The 15,664-nt window shown below is 42.8% G+C and overlaps 1 protein-coding gene across 8 annotated transcripts in view; it reads left to right on the top strand.

The window, feature by feature from the left end:
- Window positions 1–15,664, top strand: part of SORCS1 (sortilin related VPS10 domain containing receptor 1) — a 424,966-nt gene that overhangs the window by 283,206 nt on the left and 126,096 nt on the right. For all 8 annotated transcript variants that reach the window (XM_083441628.1, XM_083441634.1, XM_083441632.1 and 5 more), the window contains exons 10-12: window positions 6,281–6,427; window positions 10,480–10,582; window positions 11,262–11,338. In XM_083441628.1, coding sequence (XP_083297754.1) covers window positions 6,281–6,427; window positions 10,480–10,582; window positions 11,262–11,338 — 327 coding nt within the window. The remainder of the gene's footprint in view (window positions 1–6,280; window positions 6,428–10,479; window positions 10,583–11,261; window positions 11,339–15,664) is intronic.

Genomic DNA, 15,664 nt, shown 5'->3' with positions numbered 1-15,664 from the left:
GATCTCTCTGGCATAGATTCTAAAAAGGAAAGGAGACAAGTTTCTGTCTGGGCTGAAGAAGAATTCTGACTCCTGCAGGCATCTTTGGAGTTGGAGCAGCCTTGGAAAAGAGCAGCATGGAACACCCTTTTGGAGGATTGCAGAAAGCTTAACCAAGTGGAGCTGTCCCTTGAGCAGAATACTGAACAAAATGGGGACTGGGAAGTACACAGCTATAGAAATTAGACAGGCATTAGCTCCAATACAAAGGGTGATTTCGTTAAGGACAGGGCTGGATAGAGGAAGATCAATAAATGACATTGGGTGGTATCTAAAAAAATAGTTTAGCTGGATATTGCCCAAAGAACGGTCTGCCAGTAGATTTCACAATGTAATTTTCCCACTAGAAAGAAGACAGGAAGTCACAAGGGGTCTCTGGACAATCAGAACTTGCAGTCAGGTGACTGACATGCCCCTTATGAGGAAATGTGAAAATATTTACCAAGAAACATCAATATGGACCAATTACCCATTGGAAGATGCTTGCAAGAGGCTTCATCCAATACTGACCTGGTTAATGAAAGGGTGCCTGCTTGCATTATATAGGATAGAAATTATGGGGACTGATTAGGCTTGCACTTTCATAATCATAATTGTGCATATTGGGTATTGCAAGAAAAATCCCCCTGCATAGCACTGACTATGAAGAGAATATTTGGTGGGAATGATAGGAACTTCCCCTGAGAGAAGTATACTTAACTTGAACTGCTGTATCTCCCTCTGATTACCTGCAGTAGTGCTAAACTCATTGCTTTGAGCAAATCCAAAATAACCTCATAGTCCCAGGGCATGTACAGAATTCCAGTCAAACTGAGCACCTCACTTTTGAGGACCACTCTCCTTTCTAGACAATAGCCTTGGACTTCTGCATTCTCCCACATCAACTATTCTTTATGTGGACAGCCAGTCTGTATAACAGAGTAAGTTCCACCTCGTAGCCAGGAATGTTCAGTTACTGAGAACTTGCACTCAGGAACTGCATCAAGACTCCAAAGTCAAAGGGTACACTATCTCCAACTGTTACCATTTTGAGACACGTTTGACTTAGGAGTGAGACTGGTGGCAAACGTTTTGCCAAGCTTTGATAAAGCTTTTATCCAGCTTTGCCAAGCTTTTATCCAGGCGCTGGATAAAATTGTGCAAGGTTTCCATCTGACCACCCCTGCTCTATAGAAAAATGTGGTACAGACCGAAAAGCAGAATCCCTGTGCTGTCTACCTCAATGTGAAATTCCCTAGGTGGATTGACTTTGACTTTTGCACGTGACTTAGAACATCTTTTACAGGTAAGCACCTTGACACAACCATCCAGGAAGCCTGAATGGGCAATGTTTAAAAGCAGACAAAACTGGGAAGGAATAGTCATGTCATTTCCTGATCACACTGAGGATGATTTCTTTCTTTCTCCCCCCCCCCCGCCAAACCCCCACCCCTATTAATTCCCCCACCCCAAGCTTTGGCGGGCTGTTGAAAAGGCTGTTGCTTCCCATTACCATCAGGTTGAGGAGTGGTTTCACTGCATTATGTAAAAGTGTCCTACATCCCAAGAGGGGGAAGGAGGAGGGATCGAATGAAAAGCTTCTGTATTATTAGGCTGACAGTTCATAGCAGTCTGGATTGAAATTGATGTGATCAGACTGGTCATGTCGTATCTGCTGATTGCCTAGATAGAAAGAATATTGGCTGACACCAAGGCTGGCACAAAGCGTTCCCTTCAATCTGATTGTTCTGACTGGGGATGAGCTGAAAGCCATCCAGTGCAAGTCTCCCAACAGGATTGCAATGAATGATGAGTGCTTAGAGGTAAATGAAGATAAAGAAGAGATAGCAGGGAGGGGAGGGGGGATCCATGGATGGATTAGAAAGATGTAGAAAATAGAGGGGGGGAATCAGAGGCTGCATGGGTGGGGAAAGGTGGTGACAGTTCTAAAAATACTCATGGGTATTTGTCAAAAAACATATTGTCCTCAGCCAGCCTTCCCCAATCTCTAATTATAATATATTTACTGTGGAAATGGATTTTTTTGATTATTATTTTTTTAAAGACAATTCCTGGCCACAAGCTTACAATCTGAAAGACACAATACAAATGCTATGGAAAGCAGAAAACATCAAAGTCAGCCTTAAATACATTTAGGACCTTTCTACCGTTTATGGTGGTGCAGTTTCCAGGGTTTGGATTTTTTGGAGTGCTGCCACACAATGTTGCGATTATTCAGAGCCAGTGTGGTGTAGTGGTTAAGAGCGGCAGACTCGTAATCTGGTGAACCGGGTTCGCGTCTCCACTCCTCCACTTGCAGCTGTTGGGTAACCTTGGGCTAGTCACACTTCTCTGAAGTCTCTCAGCTGCACTCACCTCACAGAGTGTTTGTTGTGGGGAAGGAAGGGAAAGGAGATTGTGAGCTGCTTTGAGACTCCTTCAGGTAGTGATAAAGCGGGATATCAAATCCAAATTCTTCTTCTTCTTCAGCTGGTATATCAGAATAACATGCTCCAAACCCCACAAAGTAATGAAACTTCTGTGAAAGATCCAGAACAGAAGTTTGTGCAGGAACCATCCTGGTTTCTATGTGAAGGGGTTGGTGAGTGTGGTTTGGGAGATGGCTGTTTTGTGCCACTTCCCTCTGACCTGTGTGAGCTGTCAGTCATGTGAGATGAATTCAATGAAGAGATATAAAAGACAGAGCACTGCCTGTGATGGCAATTCCTAGCTGCCAGCAAAATCTCATCATGACTACCATAGTTTGCCATAGTTCCTTTTCTAATCTCCTATACCCCTACAAGATTAGAATTCAGGAATAAAAAAGGTAAAGTTAAAGGTCCCCTGACAGTTAAGTCCAGTTACGAATGACTCTGGGATTGCGGCGCTCATCTCGCTTTACTGGCCTAGGGAGCCGGTGTTTGTCCACAAAGTGTTTTTCTGGGTCATGTGGCCAGCATGGCTAAGCCACTTCTGGCGAACCAGAGCAGCGCACAGAAACGCTGTTTACCTTCCCGCCGGAGCGGTACCTATTTATCTACTTGCACTTTGACGTGCTTTCGAACTGCTAGGTGGGCAGGAGCTAGGACCGAGCAATGGGAGCTCACCCTGTCACGGGGATATGAACCGCCGACCTTCCGATCAGCAAGCCCTAGGCTCAGTGGTTTAGACCACGGCGCCACCCGCGTCCCCTAGAATACTGGAATCCTTGGCATTAAATAAATAAAAACTACAAAAGGGCTAATCCATGCACATGCTTATAACTCCAACAATTTACTGGCTTGAGGGACATGGAGGGTGTATACAGGGTGTGACTAAAGCCACAGAATTTTTCTGCTTTTGGGTTCAACCTATCATCAGTGTGCAAAGGAATGCTCTGCACTTACTCTCTAGTAATAGCAACATGTGACCAAAGATGCAGACAATCAGCTGCAAATCCAGCTGCAAATCCATTAAACATTAGGTCAAAAACAGCAACTGTAACACTCTAAATGGTGCATGTGGGAAGGCCTTTACTAAGGAGTTGTATCTTCTTCCAAGTGAACAAGATAAGATTGCATTGCATCTGTGCACTAACATTGCGGGAAAGCACTTTCCAATGTGGCTTGTGCCTTCTCACTCCGAGAAAAGATTTATGACTAGCATCATAAAAGACGGAGTCACAGAAATTCAGAACATTTTTCTACCTGATATATAAAATGCTGTTTAGTCTTTCATGACTAGCGTCTCCCACAGAGAGAAGCATGAGAGCAAAGCGCAATTGTATCAAAATAACAGGAAAGAAAGTTACAAACAGAGTTTGGGCAGGGGTTGGAGCACAGTACTTTTCACCTCCTTTGGAGTACTTTCCCTTTCAAACTCACACCTTGCTAGACATGCACACATTAGAAATTTCCCCAAGATTTCAACACAAAGTTTGAAAACGAATCTTGGCTTCACTGGGGCTTCTGGGAGACTCAATCACTGTGTTTTAGCTTCCTTTCATCCTGGTGAAAGCAACTTGGAGGGAGGTTGAAGAAAGCAAGTCTGGTTAATGTAACCCCTCCTTATAAGTCATTCCACAAAGACCAGCAAATTGCACAAGTTATGGCAAAGTTCAGAAGTACATAAGAACACAGGAAGCTTCCTTATACCATTGATCCATCTGGCTCAGTAATGTCTACACAGATTGGCAGTGGCGCTCAGGGATTTCAAGGGAGATGGTCTCCCTTAGTTCTACTTGGAGATGCTGGGAACTGAACCCAGAACCTTCTGGATGCACAGGACATGCCCTGCCATTGAACTGTGCCCATCTCTTTTGGCATTTCCTGACACTCATGTGTTACAAGTTCCTTTGGGCTGCAATAAACGAGGCTCCACACCACCATAATGTGTATGTGATAGTTTCAACCGCATCTTGCATTCCTACTGCTTAAAAAGAATGTTCCCAAACTCCTGCTACCATACCTGCCATTGTTCAGGACATGCACACAGATTGCATGTTCATAGGCATACTCTAAGTATAAATTATAACATCCCGGGGGGTGGGGTGTCCCACCTCCTGACTCTACGCTGCCTGCCTCATGTGCTAAGAAACTGGAACTGCCCTCATTCAGCTTCTATTTGTGTTTCTTCTTCAGATCGTCATTAAGAAGCGGAGTTAAAATGCAAGTAACTTTTCCTGCTGCTACAATACTTTGCAGCTGGGTGCCAATTAAATAATAACAGCAGAGAAGAAAAAGGCCCCTTGGGTGACATTATGTATCAGTTCTTGTACTCCCCTGCCAAGGGAGCAGTTCGTGTTGCAGGAACCAGAAACACTCTGCTGAAAGACAAAAGTTTTAGCCCTCCCCTCTCATCCTCCTGCAAACCTAGCAATTGGCACAGTGACAGGTTGTCTGTCATGCTGCTGTAGATATTGTGCTATTGATTTCCAGCACATAGGGAAAGCCAGACCTGTTTGACAAAGCAAAGCTGTTTCTCATGTTGCTTCTTGCATCCCATTCAGTTTTATTTAGAGCTGAACAAATTGCCCTTTTCAAATTTGTAAACCATCTTTGTGTCTCTTCCGAAGGCCTTGAACTTGCTTTTCTTTCCATTTCATTAATTTGAAGTTTAGACCTAAGGGAGCTGCTTGATGACGTGACTGCTTCCGCAGGGAAAAAGAGAGAGAGAGAGAGAGAGAGAGAGAGAGAGAGAGAGAGCAGGAACAACAGGTGTTTCTGGCCAATGGCTTCACCGAATTGTTGAATAATGGAGCTGGAAGGGAACTTGCAGGTCATCTAACTCAACCTCCTCCACAGTGCAGAATCTGCAATGCAGGAGGCAACTACAGCAAGCCCTTGGATGCTGTGGGTAGCCTTTTAAAGGAGGATCAGACTATGGAGGATAAGTCTATCAAAGGCTTGGTGGTGAAAAGTTCTGAGGCAATATGCTTCCATTGCTAGGGAAGGAAAGGCTATTGTGTGCTTTTCTGGGCTTCCTAGAAGCATCTGAATGGCCATCTCACAAAACAATATGGTGGTAGTCTGATCCAGCAATGCAGGAATCTCCAGGAACCTCCATATTTGCTTTGGCTTCTTCTCCAGTAGCAACTGTAAGAGGGAGCTAGTCACACACACACCAACCAACTACTGTGTCTTATATAGTACAACCAATATCTTCCAGTGACTTAGCTAAGTTAAGGAAGTTCATAGGAGACGAATTGCCGAGCTCCTTCCTCCTACAGCCACGTGTGTGCTCTAAACAAGCTAAGGGAGCCTCCTGAAGGATGTGAGATGAGGTACAAGGCTACTTACTGGATGGGAAAGTTGTTTCATGAACTTCCGTAACATCACTTACCTCAGGACTCAAAGTATTAAAACTTTGGACCGTTTCCACCTTTGCTGGCAACCCCCTGTACCCCATCCAGAAAAGAAGTTGCCCTCCAGAGAGGCACAAGGGGGTGCAAGAGTCAGAAGGAAATGGGGAACTTCAATTCCTTCGGATTCATTAAGTTAACTTACCATCATATCCAGACCATTATGTTCCCATCTTTGTTTCATGACTTTTCATTGCCAAAACCCTCCCTTACAGTGTCTGAACTTTGAATCCACAGTGGTGCTTTATGTTATTCCTTTTCTAGCCTGTGGTTTATAAGGCGTCCTTTGATGCATTTTTCACCCAAGAGTCTGCTGTATACTCAGGCTATACACCATACCCCAAAGCTGGATTTGACAGGTAACAATGCATGCACAATCTGTGTCAAATTTATCTGTTTTTCAGCCATGCCAATTTTTCCTAGGTAGCAGGGATAAAGGGAATGTTCTTGGCTAACAAGAAGATTGACAACCAAGTGAAAACTTTCATCACCTACAATAAAGGAAGAGACTGGCACTTGCTACAGGCCCCAGACACAGATCTGAGAGGAAACTCGGTTCATTGCCTCCTGGTAAGTGAAGGTTTGTGGGGACAATGGGGCGGGGGGCTTTTTGTGACAACAGAATGACATGATCCATTAAAAATAAATGCATCTTCCTCCAGGGTTGCCTCTTCCCCAGTAGTACATCCTATGTGAAAACTCCATTATGGAGGTTTCTAGCATCTCTGGAATGAGAATCAAGCTGTTGTTGTATTTAAGGGGGGGGGGGGAATGTGCATTACTGAACCTTTTCCCTGATGCATTCAGTTTTGGCAATACAGGATGGACTTTGTGCCAAGTCAGAACACGAGATGGCAAGAGGGAGTTCTTTGTGGGTGCAAATGGGAGCCAAATTGGATATTTGTATGCTTAGATATCTTAGGGTGACCCTGGTGCGAATAATAGTACCAGATGATGATATGGAAATCTACACAATAACTTGTGGTAAAATGTGTGACTTCTTGTCTCATAATATGAGTCTCTCTAAAAAGGATATGTAGGACCTTTGCTTAAAATGGAAACAAATACAGTGGTAACTCAGGTTACAGACACTTCAAGCCACAGACGCTTCAAGTTACAGACTCTGTTAACCCAGATATAAGTAGTACCTCGGGTTAAGAACTTTGCTTCAGGATGAGAACAGAAATCATGCTTTGGCAGCGCGGTGGCAGCGGGAGGTCCCATTAGCTAAAGTGGTACCTCAGGTTAAGAACAGTTTCAGGTTAAGAACGGACCACCAGAGCGAATTAAGTACCATGAAGTTCATGAAAGTTCATGAAAGGCTGTATATTTCCCTTTTCCCCAGTCACATGCACCTCACTAACTCATTTCAGCAGACCAACCTAATTAACACCTCTTGGACTATCCCAGTGCCCTGCTATCAATCCAAGAGTGAAGATGCACTATCAGAGCAATTCTGTATGGTGACGAGTTCAGACATTTATCCCTAACCTCGAGAAGGACAAGGAAACCCACCTGGACTTTAAACAGTTCACAACAATCTGGGACCTGAGCAAGTGCCATAGCATTGCATATGTACTCTAGGCAGATGTTTGAAGTTATTGCATAAAGGGCAGAATGCCTAGCTCACTCTTGATTATACATGTAAAGATTAGGATCAGGAAAATGAAGCCGAATTCGGCAGAGATGTGTCAGCCTTGCAAGACTTCTCTCCCCACATCTCCTTTTCATTTCTCCTCAAGTTTCTTGGCTAGTCTGCGCTTCTTTGCTCCTCACCCGATCAGGATTTGTCTGCCATCTTGTGGTCCTCAAGGGTACTTAAGAAGGAGAGGGTAGAACTTTTCCTCCAACATATACATAAAGGGTCATCATATTGCGTGGAAGTCTGTCAAACGGCAGGTGTAAGAGATTCAGAGAAGACTGCAAAGATAGGGCAGAGAATTCCCATAGGCCTCAGAGAGGAGGAAGGGGAGCAAAACACGCCAGCAAAAGTTCAGCTTGTGCTGCGCCCATCAAAGCAAAGTAGGGGAGAGTTGCATTAAAATTTTACCCTGTAAAATAGAGCAGTCGTCTTAAACAGCCCAATATGAAAGTATTAAAAGGAGAGAGACTGAGGAGGCAGTTACCTCAACTGGGTTGCAGTGCTGAGTAAATTACTTCAAATTGCTCATGGTTTAAACATGCCAGGGAAGTGGTGGTGTGTATGAGTTTGGTTTTTAAAGATGTGTTTCCCAGCTTGCCCTTCAGAATAGATAACATTATCAAGGCACATAAGTCTTCATGCCTTTTGCAGATGCTCTTCAGCCCACCAAGTTTGCTGCTTTGTAACATCCCCAGTTGGATTGCTACAATGTGTGACCCTTACAAGGCTGTCAGTTACTGTTATGGTGTTTGGTATATTGTTCTTGTGTAGTGACAGGCCCATTCATTTGATTCTGCTCTGCTCTGCACTGCTTGTTTGCTTCCCTCCCCCCCCCCTCTTTTGTGTTGCCTTTTGTGACATCAACAAGAGATCACACCCCACCTTCCAGTACTTGGTATCCTACTCACCTCTTGGCAGCACACGCCATATTCACTTCACCATAGTGAAAGCCTTTATGAAGAGGCATAAATGCTGAAGAACATGAAGAACACTTTTGTTCCCAGGGGTCTCACCTTGCATTGGGCAGGCGGGGGAATGAATCATCTGATACAAAGCTTGTTGGCATTTAGTGGAAATCTGCTTCCCAGTGGCTTTTGCGGTTATTTATTAACTGAGTAAATAACAGGTTGGGAAGTAACCTTGGTAGGCCTTTTGCATGTGTAGCCACTGAGATTGTTTTGATCTTTGAGGGATTATGCTAGCCTCTGGAGAACATTACAACCCCGAGCATTAGAAATGAAGAGGATATGCCCTTGTTTTTATTATTTGCATTCACTGTTCTTCTCTTCCTGCCACCTGCTGCCAGCAACCGCATTGGAGAGATGCTACAGATTTTTTTTAGTTATGATAGAGCTTTGCTGTGTGTTGGGAGAAAGATAGCTGTTCCCTCTCTGTAAAATAATAATAATAATAATAATAATAATAATAATAGCATCACTGGAAGCAGGAAGGTATCCCTCTGTTTGCTCTCTGGATCTAATGTCATAAGTATATTTAAAAACAAACAAACAAGAACTAAGAGAAGACCTGCTATTAGGCAGATGGTAGGCTTCAGATGCAGGGGACAGTAGCACCAGTGCCCTCCTGGTGACAATAATTGTACTGGGTTTGGCTGGCTGCTTTACCTGGCTGCCTTCTCCCACTGTGTCACAGACCATGCCATTGAGAAAGGTCTCTGACTGAGCAAGCAGGCAGGGAGGCAAACAGCTCAGGCCAAACAGTTCATCAGGCTCCATTCATCCATTACTCTGCTTATATCCATTTGTTTAAGCAAGCAACAAGCAGGTGCCAGGTGGCTTGGTGAATCAACAGGGACAGATGTTATAGAATCATGGAATTGTCGAGTTGGAAGGGACCCTGAGGATCATCCCTGCAATGCAGGAATAAGCAGCTGTCCCATACAGGCATCAAGCCTGAAACCTTGGTGTTAACTGGACCATGCTGTAACCAACTGAGCTATCCAGCCTGTTGGAGGGCAAATCTCTGTGTGAGGTGCCCTTCACCTCCTGTAGTAGCCTGTCACCCCCAGGTGTGTTGGAGGACCTGGTCTGGTCAGCTTCCATATGTAGAATAGAATGCTAGGTGAAGGGGCATCACCTTGACTTTTGCTTTGGTCTTAGGCTGGCAGTGGTATATTGTTTGATAGGGCAAATACCTCTTTCTGTTCTAAACTTAACATTTTAAAACAATAGCTAACACTCATGAGATGAAAAGGATTTTTGCTGTTGATTTCAGTGCAGTGAGAACATTGCTTCAACACCAGCTAAAGGTCACATGTGAATGGCAGCATGTGGATGTGGAGACATGCCTAATGGTTGCTGTGCATTGATTTTTTAGGCACACAGAGCCTTCACACACACACACACACACACACACACACACACACACCTGTGTGTTCCTTTAAGGTGTTCAGGTAGGACATTGCCACAACGTTTTCCATCTTTGGCAAACAGCTGATTGACACAGTCACTGCTTTTAGCAGCTGCTGAATATGTGGAGCATCCTTAAGCCTATAACATGGTACATACAAGTGATTTAAGAACAATGGCTATTGTGGCACCTTAAAGACTTACTTGTGAGCTGGATTCCATTTCATCAGATGCATGGGGTGTGGTCCTCAGTTGTCAGACACACAAACACACAAACACAATGGTGTAAAGGGGGGAAATGTAAAGTCTGCAGTTAAATAAGAGTGGAAGTACAGTTTGTGACAATTCAATTATAGCCTAAATGTATGAAAAATTATTTTTCACAGTGGCAGTTATTGGTCATCTTAGCATTGCTTAATAAATCAAACAAAGTGCTTAGGAGATGGGAAGGAAAATCATTTTCTCCATTTAGACCCAAATGAATAAAATTGAACTTTTTAATGAATTACAGTTTAGCAACTTCAAACTGGAGATTCCCTCAGAAGCTCCTTTGGAAAGTCTACCCTATGCTCTCTACTACTTACATGCATTTTCTCTCTTTCCTCCCCAAGCCCTATTGTTCCCTTCACCTACACCTGAAGGTTTCAGAAAATCCATACACTTCAGGCAACATTGCCAGTCGAGATACTGCTCCAGGCATCATTGTGGCTTCTGGTAGGAAATGTTTCAGTTCTATGTATAGATGTTTACATCTCTTTTTAGACTGAGAGTTGAACTGTTCAAACTGCAATTAATGTGGAATCGTGGTCACAAGGCTTGTAATCTCACCTCTGACACTAGAGGGCCTGAGCATGTCATGGTCCATGGGTAGGCAAACTAAGGCCTGGGGGCCAGATCCGGCCAAATCGCCTTCTAAGTCCAGCCCACGGACGGTCCAGGAATCAGTGTGTTTTTACATGAGTAGAATGTGTCCTTTTATTTAAAATGCATCTTTGGGTTTTTGGGGGGCATAGGAATTCGTTCATTCCCCCCCCCCAAAAAAATAGTCCGGCCCCCCACAAGGTCTGAGGGACAGTGGACTGGCCCACTACTGAAAAAGTTTGCTGACCCCTGTCATAGTCTCTCGCTTTCTAGTTCCTCACCATCATCATAGAATTGGAGGGTCATTTATTCCATGAACGTCATGAACGTCATGAAAACAGTACTGATTTATCTTACAGGTTTGTTGTCACCACACAGTGCACTTTAAACATAATGTTTGAAAGCTCTGTATAAATGCTTATCATCAGGATTCATTTATGGTACTAAATTGGCCATGTGGTGTGGTTTTCAAACCAAAAATACACAGTCTTAAGTTGTTAACTTCAGATAATCGTGGGGTTTTCTTTTACAGGTAATATTGGAAATGAGTTGTCGGACAATGATATCAGCATGTTTGTTTCATCGGATGCTGGAAACACGTGGAGACAAGTGAGTAGCAAATGAAAACAATTGCCAGTGGAGGCCATTTAATGTAAACTACTTGCAAAAAGTAGCTGTGCCATGGTAGGGAATCTGTAGCTCAGATTGCATGTGCCGCTCCTCCCCACCCCAGTCTTATTTCACATGGCTCTCTAGATGTTGCAGGCCCACTCCTGCTCTTTGAATCACTACTCTGGGAATTATTTCTTGTTCTACATCATGTGTATATATGGGTTGTTGGGGTTTTTTTTTGGGGGGGGGGAGATGTGTTTGAGTAGAAGTGGCTGCTACTCAGTGATGCAAGTTGGGATGAAGGGACCCTGCATTGAGTTGTAGAGTGAGGGGAGCCAGGCAAGTCTGTTGCACAAGGGCTGATGAGCATCACTGGTTCTGGTGGTGCTTCAGCCAAAATTCACAAACAGCCAAATTTAGGTTAAATGCAGAATTTATCTCTGAATATGATTCAGAAAATTCTCACAGCCTGACTGAGACCCAGTCTTTGTGAACTCACTGTGCAAGTTGTCTCAGTCTGTAGGAGTTACTCTTCAGTGCTCATTCAGTATTCATCTGATATCTGTATTCTCATGATATTTTCCTTAAGAGTCTTTCAACACAAGTCATTACATTTATATCCTCAAGATTTATGCGTTATGGAATTTTCTTTTTTAAAAAAATGAAGTCGTAAGAACTAGAAATGTACTTTGTTTCTTCAAATGAAAGCTCAGTGTAGGAGTCTTGAGATGCAGAAATCTTGCCCAGTAGCAAATTCTCCACTTGCACAATAACTGAGTGGAACCAAAAAATATGCACACCCCCAACAAAGGTCATTGAACTGAAGCCACTGCTACAAAATTGGAAGAAATGCAATCCATCACCAGATCAGTTCACATATTCCAGGACCCATGGGGAAGGTGAGATCCAATTTCAGGGGATCATGCTCCCATTACTGAAGGAGAAGAATCATAATGAAACAACACATTGGTTAGAAAAAAAAATAACATAAATATAAAGTATGATGTAAATTCAGTTAAAGATTATCTTGTGACCAAAAAGGGAAATTGTTTCAAAAATAATATGAGTCTTCCTTTTGTCTAAATCAGGCATAGGCAAGCTCGGCCCTCCAGATGTTTTGGGACTACAATTCCCATCATCCCTGACCACTGGTCCTGTTAGCTAGGGATGCTGGTAGTTGTAGTCCCAAAACATCTGGAGGACCAAGTTTGCCTATGCCTGGTCTAAATGGATGCTTCTTGTAATAACTGCTGCTTGCCATGCTGTTTGGGCCTTTTGGGTACCACAGAAATTGACTAACCTGGAGGATATTAATTTTCTTCAGTTCCTATAAGAGTGAGCACCACAACCACAGAATGTTTAGCTGGTTTATGTCCTTGATGATGCACCCTAACAAGTAACATTTAGCAAGTAAACTTAAGGCATCCTGTAACTAATAAAACATCAACCGTATTAGGAGTAAGACTTCTGTATTTACAGAACACCTGTGTGCTACTCTTTTAAAGGCAATTTATTAGGGCTTTTATGATTTTTCAAAGTGCTTGTGTGGGTGGCCACCCTTGCACAAATCCTCAGGCAGCAGAGCAGATACTTCTTGAGCACCTTGGATGGCTTTGGGTTCATTTGCTTGGAATATGTGAAAAAATATCTCATTTGGGGGTGGGGGTGGGAATTCAGGGCTTGTACATTTTACATTTGATATTTTCTGTAAGAAGACAGTCTTAATAATAAGGGCTGAATTGAACAATCTTCCTCTCTAGGTTTCATGGCAAAACTCAAAACTTTTCACAAAGCCAAACCAGAGCCACAACCTAGGGCTTCTTGCCCTTAGGAGCCAACCCCTAGGGCCGAGGTCTTTTGCCCCCCCCCCCCCAATAAAATATATGAGAGGGACGGGCCCCAACAAGGTTGATGGGCACACTTTGTGATTGATTATGCAGGGCAGGGCTTACCTGCTCCCCATGTTTTATTCAAGTGCCTTCATCTGATACAATTCTAAATGCTGTTGTTATCAACATTATAGCTAGTCCTTTTATAACACTACCATAATCTTTTATATCCCCTTTATAACATTACCACATTCTTAGCAGCCAAGCTACAGCAGGAACTAAGACGTCTAGGTGCTTAAATAAATACTTGCCTCTATTCTATTTTAATTCATTGCCTTTCTGGTTCTCTTGTTGATCCTTGCTCCTGCTCTTATTATTTTATGAGAACAGGAAAGTGTCATTCATTATTTACATTCCCTTACTCGCGGTAAAATATTCTTATTAACTTATAATGCAAGTCATACTAACTCTATTCCTTGGTTATCAGAGCCTTCAGAAAATATTGCAGATTCCACTACCATCACAAGATAATCAGTGAAATCAAGGCAAATAGAAACCTCTCCTAAAATCCAACAGAAGTATTAATTAGAAAGTAAATTTGACAGTGCAAGCCTATGCATGCCTACTCAGAAGTAAATCCTGCTGATTTCAATAGGACTTACTCATAGTCTAAGGCTTTGCAATCCTAAGCACCTTTTAGAATAGGTCTTATTTTAATTCAGTGGTACTTGCTTTTTGTTAAAATACAAAGCTAATATAGCTTAATAGCTATCTAATGCAGTCTTATCCAACCTAATGCCCTCCAGTTGTTTTGACCCACAACAGCCATCAGCCCCAGCCAACATGGCCAATTGGCAGGGATGATGGACTAGATAAACTAACAGTCTAAGGCAGTTTTTTTATGTTTTTTCTTATGCTACATTTAAATAGCCCTAAATATCAGCCCCAATAAGCAGTACACAGTTGGGGATTCCCCCCCCCCCCAAGATTTCATGAATACCCCAGGGGAAAGCTATCCCCAATTGCAAATAGCCTCCAGGAGCCCTAGAATTGCAGCCTAAACATTGGAATTGCATACATTCTGGGAATGGATACAAGGGTTTATGGTTTCATCTTGAATTTCACAGAGAATGTCCAATCTTTTCTTAAATGCTGGGTGCAACAATGTTTCAGTCACTGGGCAGCTAGAGGCTAGAGGCCTTGAGAATCTGAATTCAGTCTTGCCAGATCAACCCCTGTCTTGTCTAGATGGTCCATCAGACAGATCAGAGACAGTGAGAATGGCAAATGGAGCACCTTTCTTGTCCTGAAACCATTAGCTTCGCAGAGGTTCTTGGTACTATAATCCATGCAAGGTTTAAAATCCAAGAACACAGTACTTAGTCGTGATGTGCAATGTAGTGGCTTATTGTTCTGCACAACTGTGAGCCTATTTAGGATATGTCTCTCTCCATAATATCCAGCACCTCCACTGATCAAGAGATAAGGGGGATGCATTCAGATGCAGTCTCCAATCATTAGCATCACTGAGTAGAAAGCGAGTTGCCATTTTGAAGGGCTATGGCACTCTGCTGACTTGACAAGTTACGCAGGTAACGAATTAAAGCTGAAGCAGCATTTAACAAACCCTCTGGCAGGAACCCCATCCCCATCCTATCATGCCTTTTGTTACCTATTTTTGATATGAACAAGAGAATAAAAATAACATGCTAAAAATAACTCTGGCATTGATCCAGAAAGAGAGAGAAGTACAAAAGAAGAGCCTTGCTAAATAAGACTAAAGACTTATTTTAGTATTCTGTTCTCATTGTGGCCATCAAGAAGCCTGAAATCAGGACATGAACTGAGGCGTAATCCCCTGATCATGAGGCAAGCAAACCACATCAAAGCCTGTTCCTGCTGGACTCATCCCCCCCCACGCCCCATGGTGTCACCTACCACTAGTAGAATCCAGGTGGCTTGGTACTTTTTATATTGTGAAATATCAATTTCACATAAATTTCAATAGGATGAAATTCAATAGAATGTGTGAATTTCAGCTTTAAAATACCTGCTTATCAGTTACCATTCATAAAAACAACCTTCTGTTCATCTCTCACACAACTAGAAATTGTGATTTCCAAACAAGTTCTTCCTCTCTCCACTCTTTGTTTCCCTGCCTGAGTACCAACATGTAATGATCTTTGGCAATCAGGTAATGAGATGGACAACAATGCATGGTTGTTGCACATCAGTAAATATGTTTTTAGTAAGTAGTTGGCGTTTAATTAAAGTGCAATAACTACCCTCGTAAAGTGGAGTCAAGTACATACTTAAGTGGAATTAACAAAGCAAAGAGTAAGTGCTGAACTGACAATAACTTAGCCTTCTAAACATATAATGTTGAGGGTCATTGCTAGCATGCTGAATTCCAAATGCATTTATGGTTGCTGATTTAAAACATATACAACATATAGATATATTTATTTATTGGGGGGGGGGGAGAGTTAATTCC

Source organism: Podarcis tiliguerta (assembly GCF_965153285.1).
Source record: "Podarcis tiliguerta genome assembly, chromosome: 5".
Taxonomy (NCBI): Eukaryota; Metazoa; Chordata; class Lepidosauria; order Squamata; family Lacertidae; genus Podarcis; species Podarcis tiliguerta.
The sequence above is the reverse complement of the archived record's forward strand: the minus strand, read 5'-3'. Positions and strand labels throughout refer to the sequence as shown.